The sequence below is a fragment of the Myiozetetes cayanensis genome, unplaced genomic scaffold (assembly GCF_022539395.1).
Source record: "Myiozetetes cayanensis isolate MyiCay16 unplaced genomic scaffold, myiCay2020 scf1, whole genome shotgun sequence".
NCBI lineage: Eukaryota > Metazoa > Chordata > Aves > Passeriformes > Tyrannidae > Myiozetetes > Myiozetetes cayanensis.
In genome coordinates, this window is record NW_026086604.1 from 59,364,261 (window position 1) to 59,370,995 (window position 6,735).

Here is a 6,735-nt window from a genome sequence, read left to right on the forward strand (position 1 = left end):
TCTCCCAGAGAAATGGTAGCTTTCCAGAACACACTGTGTTCACATCCAAGGGTTAGGCTTCACTGCTAGGAAGTGCTCAGAACATGCTGCTGGCTTCCGCTCGTTCAGGTTGTGTCACAGAGGATGATCCTGTCCCTCTAATCTTTGTGAGATGGGGACTGCTGCAGGCCTTCTCCAGCAGGTGTGCAATCACACAACAGGTCTGTAGGGAACTGGTTACTCTGCACAACCACTAAACAAGCAGATGAGATCTGTCAATACCTATATCTACCAATATAATGCATATTCCTTAACTGAGTATCTGATAAAGAAATGTGGCCTGTCACAGTAAAATATTAAGCTTCCTCTCCCCCACCACTACAGCGTGGAATCCATTTTTTCTAGAACTTTGAGCCATGAGTTTTTCAGGCTTGCAACTCATTAAACACCTCCTCATCCCCTTTCCTTATAACAGACTCGTTTTTGTGCCTTGAAGAGAAATGCAGAACAACAAATAAATACAACAAATACAACAAATAAATACAAGAAATACAACAAATAAATAAACGTTTTTTGGTCATGACTCATCAAAACTGATGGTATTAAGGAAAAAGTAATCTTAAGGAAAGGATAAGTTTTGAATTCATACAGACTAACCTCTTGATGTTGGCAGCCTCAACCTTCTTCCCAGTCTTAGAGCTTTCCAACATCAGGCTTTGAGCCAAACAAACCGAAGTGCTTTAGTGGTGTCAAATCCTGACCTGAGAGTTGGTCAGAAGGTGACATTTGCACTTCCACCACTCAGTAGCCACAGCAACAGCGAAAGACAAGGATGGAGTCAGGCTGGAAGCGTTCAGAAGTTTTCCCCCTTTTTCAGCATTTTTTTCAGGGGCCATGGCAAGGGCAGTATTTAGTTCCTTAAGGTGTTTGGTGCAGACCTGCCTTTCTCCCCACATAAGGTGGGAAGTGAGTGGTATTGGCATTTGATTGCTTTGGCTTCTTGCTGTCAGAAAGTTGGAGGATTTTGCTATGCTCTCGTGCCACCCTTGCACTGGGTGGTAGCGTAGGATGCCATGCTGCCTGGGATTTGGGCAAGCACCCCAAGCAAGCAGAGGTGAGAGCACAGGGCAGAGCAAAATGTGTATTGGCATTTTTGTGTGCATATTCTCCTCATGGCTTATCTATTTTATCTCTGTGTTCTTGATTTACAGATGAAAATCTTTGACAAAAATAAAGATGGACGGCTGGACCTGAATGACCTGGCAAGGTAGGATTTAATAATGTTGATGGGGTTTTTCGGCTCGCAATGGCAGATCCAGGCAAGGTGATGATCTCGCTCTGGGGACGTGCATTTGAATTTTGCCTGCATTCAAATTACATGAGCTGTGATCCTACCTCTCCAAAACACTGTCCCTACTGCAATAGTCTGCGGATCTAGAGCTAGTGACAGGAGCAATGCCAGGACCTGTCTGTGCAGCACCAACGTGCCTGACCCATGCTACCCCTGTGATGGTTCCCAGGAGGTGACAAAGCAACCAATGATATTGTTACTTCAAAAAAAGGATGGCAATCCTTTCAGCAGAGTAGCAGATGTGCATTTATTTTACATCATCACATTTTTTTGCTACTTTTTTGAAAAATAAAAGTGCCACCACAAAGGAGTTTGGCAGTGGTAGTAAGAAAGAATTTGAAGAGGCAAGGCAAAGATGCTTGTGAATGAAGCTGGGGACTCAGTCATGGGCCTCTGTCTCTTTTCTGTCCTTGATACCTCACAGAATCACTGAATCAACCAGGCTGGAAAAGACCTCTGAGATCACTGAGTCCAAGCCCATGCCCCAACAGCACCCTGTCAACTAGACCATGGCACTCAGTGCCACATCCAGTCTTCTTAAATACCTCCAGGGACTGGTGACTGCCCACCATCTCTGGGCAGCCCATTCCAATGTCTGATCACTCTCTCTGTAAAGAATTTCTTTCTAATGTCTAACCTAAACCTCCCCTGGCATACCTTAAGACTGTGCCCTCTTGTCCTGCTGCTGGTTGCCTGGGAGAAGAGACCAACCCACACCTCTCTCCAATCTCCTTTCCAGTAGTTGTAGAGAGTGATAAGGTCTCCCAAGGCTTCTAGATGATTTTCATTGCCTACAGACAGAGAGCATGCCTTCCTCTGTAAATGTACGTGCACTGATTAGATAGGACTCCAAATGTGCAGATGCAGTCTTAAAATGCCAGTTTAGGGGTGAGGGGACAGAGGTGCAGGTTTGCCACTGTTACTTTCTGCTTGGGATCATGACAAATGTGAGCACGAACAACCGCAGTGCATATAGCAATTCCCTTTGACCATGAAATATGTGAAGAGAATCAGAGGCAGAATGGAGAATATCTAAATGGAGTTGCTGTTGCAATTCTCTCTTAAACACAGTTCCCTACTGGGAACCAGGCCATCTGAGGCTCCCTTGCAATCTGAGCACATTTCTCACACTCCAAATCCCTCCATGTGCGGACACAGCTCAGTGTCCCTGTGCTACTGGCTCTAAAAACCTCAGGTTTAGCAGAGGAGTCCGAGAGAGAAAACAATTTATCAGTGCTTGATGAGCTTTAGGAGACAAAAGGAGAGGAATTCAGCCAGTCTCGGTGCACAGGCCAGTGTTATTTTGCCCTTTACTTTTACAGCCACCAATTCTGCCTCCAACAGAGAGCAATAAATGACTCTTTCCTTTAATGCAGCACAGCAATCCAGTTGCGAGGAACGGTTGTCTGGCAGCTCTTGACTCAGAGGCTGGACCACCAGAGTCCGTTGTGCTGGACCACCAGAATTGCTCTTTGAGGAGCAATGGTGCTAAGAAGCACATTTGTGGTCAGCCAAAGGGCACCTGCCGTGCCCCATCAGACAGGGAGGAGGGCATGTGTTCCCACATCAGCCCTCTGTAAATAACCCTGCAGGCAATTTTCTCTTTTATAGGCCTGTAATCTAACATCCCTTTGCTTTACAAACAAGGAGAGTTCAGATGAGTTTGTATGCAGATGATACAGTGGAAAATTATAATTTAAATCTCTCCCTTCAGGATTCTGGCGCTCCAGGAAAATTTTCTTCTACAATTTAAAATGGATGTAAGTAGCACTGTTTTTTGATACATTGATCCTGTTTCTCTCAGCTAAGATAATCTGGACCCAAACTTGAATTATTTTCTTAAACTTTTCATTTGCTTGTCCTCTCTACATGCAGGCTTGCAGCACAGAAGAAAGGAGAAGAGATTTTGAGAAGATCTTTGCACATTATGATGTTGTGAGTCCTGTGAGGCCATTCAATCCCTTGCATATGCTGCTCAGATTTCTTCTTTCTGCTGGGCGTTGTTGGGGTCACTCAGGAGCAGCAGCTGTGCTTGAGGCCATGGTCTATGAGCCTGGATACCAGACTGGCAGGGGTAAAGTAAGGACAGGCGGGTGTGATGCTCAGAGACCTCGTGGCAAGGACCCATTTTGACTTCCTCCATTGCCATGGCCATTGCTGCTGCATTAGCAGTATCCCTGAAGGAGATGCAGAGAAGATGGTGGCCTTAGTGCTCACAACCTTTGATACCTGGGATCTGCATCACCACCCCTTGAAAAATAAACCCCTTCCAATACTGAAATAATGATTATTTAGGGAGTCTGGCCCATGACAGACATTACCATCAAACTGCCTGTTAGACATCAATAATTTAGTGTCACTTCTGACAGTCACACAATTCCCTCGGGGTGGTGACCAGTAAGCCTCACAAAATGGTGGGAGATGTTGCTCCCATTTGAGGGGAAGAGATTGTTTGAGGAAAAGGAAGGAATCATAGATATTAGGAAGAAATTCTTTACTGTGAGTGTAGTGAGGCACTAGAACAGGTTGCCCAGAGAAACTGTGGATTTCCCATCCCTGTAAGTCTTCAAGGTCAGGTTGGATGGGGCTCTGAGCAACCCAGCCTGGTCTAGTGGAAGATATCCATGCTCATGGTGGGGTGGTTGGAACTGGATGATCTTAAAGGTCCCTTCCAATCCAAACTTTTTCGTGGTTGTGTGAACTTAATGCTATAAAGCTTGGTGACTGTTTGGATACTTGGTGACTGGTTGGATTTACTGACCAGCAAATACTGTAGTGTTTTTGATTCACTGGGGAGTTTTACTGTTTATTCCATCTTTCAGAGTAAAACGGGAGCACTTGAAGGCCCAGAAGTGGATGGGTTTGTCAAAGACATGATGGAACTGGTCAAGGTATCTTCATGGCTCTATTTGAATAATACTCTGTGTTTCTGAAAGATCAGGGCTAGTTTTGGAAATGTTATGCACATAGAGAGACTCGTAAGAACACAGAGTGAAATTTCACTTTGATCATCACCAGAAGGGAATGTCACCATCTCAGCACAAACTGTTGGCATAGATCAATCATCAGAATTTCCTTCTCCTGTTTTCCATGACGATGTGGTTCTCACCAGAATGACCTCATGGTTCACTAGGTTGTCTCAGGACTACATTTGAAAATTACTCGAGGTCTATCTCTAATTGACCATACTGTACCCAGTGTGTCACTTCAATTCCTGATGGACAGCAGAGTCTGTCTGGATTGGATTATCTTAAGTTTCCAGATGCAGACCAAGATAGAGATTTTGACAAAAATAGAGTCTAGTCTTTGGCTTCCTCTGAGCCTGAGCTGTTGCATTTCCCTGCAATGTGACCTAGCACAGGGATATCAGCACTCCCATGTTTGTATAGCAGAGACCAGAGAATGGTAGCTACGTGCTGACAGCTGCAGGTGTATGTTATGGCCATGTAGTGTGTAGGAAAGGGTGTGGGAATGGGTAGGAGGTTGGATTTGTGTTCTCTGTGTGTGTGTAAAGGAGGGAAGTTTGTACTTTCCCTAAGGGCCTTCATCAGCATTGTCCTTGGACATCACAAGCTGTGCATGTGAATTTGAGCCCCTCCCAAAGACGCAGGAAGCAGAGCAAGCAGTACAGCTCAGCATACAGAGGCAGTGTAGCCTGTAAAATGTATCTTCAGCAGCAGTTTGATCCACAAGAGGTATTTTTACATTGCTGAGTAGCCTGTAAAATAGGAGTCTGCTGACAGAAATGCCGCATCATTCCTTGCACAGCAGGACTGAGAGAGGAAACCAGATGAAAGCAGAGGTCTGGTAGTGCAGCAATCTGCATTGCACACCTTTTACAGACTTTTCTTTAATATAGATCGGATCCTGATGTGCTTCACTAAGCACAAAAGTCAAGGTGCCGTTTCTGCATAGTTATTCACAGCCCCATGCCCCTTCTGCTTTTGCAGGGTGTCCTTTCCGCATCCTCTGTTTGCCTCTCCTCTGCACACGAGCTTATGGGGGGCCTTTTGGTCAGTTCTCCTTGGATGGATTTCCCAGTTGCTGTATGGCCTGCTGCTTTACAAAGCTGGGAGAATCCAGCGTAATTTTCTCTCTCAGCACTGTTTTTCTCTTTTGCCTGCAGCCCAGCATTAGCGGGGTGGACCTGGACAAGTTCCGCCAGATCCTGCTCAACCACTGCGATGTGAACAAGGATGGGAAAATTCAGAAATCTGAACTAGCTTTGTGTCTTGGGCTGAAAATTAACCCATAGTTGGGAAAGTGCTCGTGGTTGTGTTTCCCTTGTAAGATTTGGCTGCTGCTCCTTGTAGAAGTGTGTCTGTGCTGCCGTGTGAGCAGTGGGGAGCCATGGCACTGTGCTGCTGGGCTGAAGAGTGGGATTTGCATGGGGGCTTCCTCACTCCACCAACTCCTTTGTGATTTTCACTCAATGCTGCCACTTATGGGTCCCCTTAGCAATGTCTCTGCCCACCATCAGACCAGCTGCTCAGAAAGCTGTTCTTCTTCTGCCCTTATGAAACGCTGCCCTGCCCATTCCCAGCATCTCCTCCAAAATGTCCCATCATTGCTCCCAGAGTGCAGTTAATTGATGCTTCTGTTGGTTGCCTTATACGTGTGAAATTATTTGTTGGGTGAACCTTGTGCTTTGTGCGTTTAAAATATTGGATGGATGACAGTGTATTTGTGCAGAAATAAAATGACAATTGCAGAAGTTCAGTAAGACCGAAGTTTATGTGTTACGTACAGAAAGCCATCTGCTGCAGGCTGGCAGACTACACAGTAGCCTTTTGTGTAAAATGCGCCAAATGGCAGGATGTTTTGGGATCCTTATAAACTGTGGTGTTTAAATCCATCAGACAATGAAACATGGTAGATCCTTCCCATGGGGAAACCACACACATCAGATAATAATGTGATCTTCAGGATGGAGCCACTGAGTAACGTCACTTCTGGAGGACACTTCTGACCCAAACTGAAATAACATAAAAGGTTTCTGTAAACTGGAAAACAGGAAGGACAGAAGCCTAATGAGAGCAAAGGTCCTATACATGCTTGCTGTGGTTTTTTTAATCTGTAAGAGTTAGCAGATACTTGTAACATTTATTAAAGTTAAAACTTCCCATCACTCCTGGGCCAGAAGTGTAATCCTGGAGCCTGATGGCAACAGTATCATTTGTGCCACATATTTCTCTTTTCCAAAGCCTTTGGGTGAATATTCAGAAAGTGCCACACCTACACTGTCATGCCCAAATAATTATTTCTTCATTTCCTAAGAGAAAGTTGATGAGAAAGGGTTGTTGGCAAAACTCCCTCTCATTTCACCATTTCTGTTTTCTCCAGATGACAGTCACAGACTCGACACAAGGGTCTTTCCAGTTATGTTTTCTGCACAAGGCAGCACC

General features: G+C 45.1%; 1 protein-coding gene across 1 annotated transcript in view; it reads left to right on the forward strand.

Annotated features, from left to right (window-relative positions):
- Positions 1-6,392, forward strand: part of SCGN (secretagogin, EF-hand calcium binding protein) — a 29,206-nt gene extending 22,814 nt beyond the window's left edge. The window contains exons 7-11 of the mRNA XM_050313745.1: positions 1,191-1,246; positions 3,045-3,090; positions 3,206-3,265; positions 4,153-4,221; positions 5,457-6,392. Of these exons, the coding sequence (XP_050169702.1) occupies positions 1,191-1,246; positions 3,045-3,090; positions 3,206-3,265; positions 4,153-4,221; positions 5,457-5,585 (360 nt within the window). The 3' untranslated portion in view covers positions 5,586-6,392. The remainder of the gene's footprint in view (positions 1-1,190; positions 1,247-3,044; positions 3,091-3,205; positions 3,266-4,152; positions 4,222-5,456) is intronic.
- Positions 6,393-6,735: the final 343 nt, after the last annotated feature.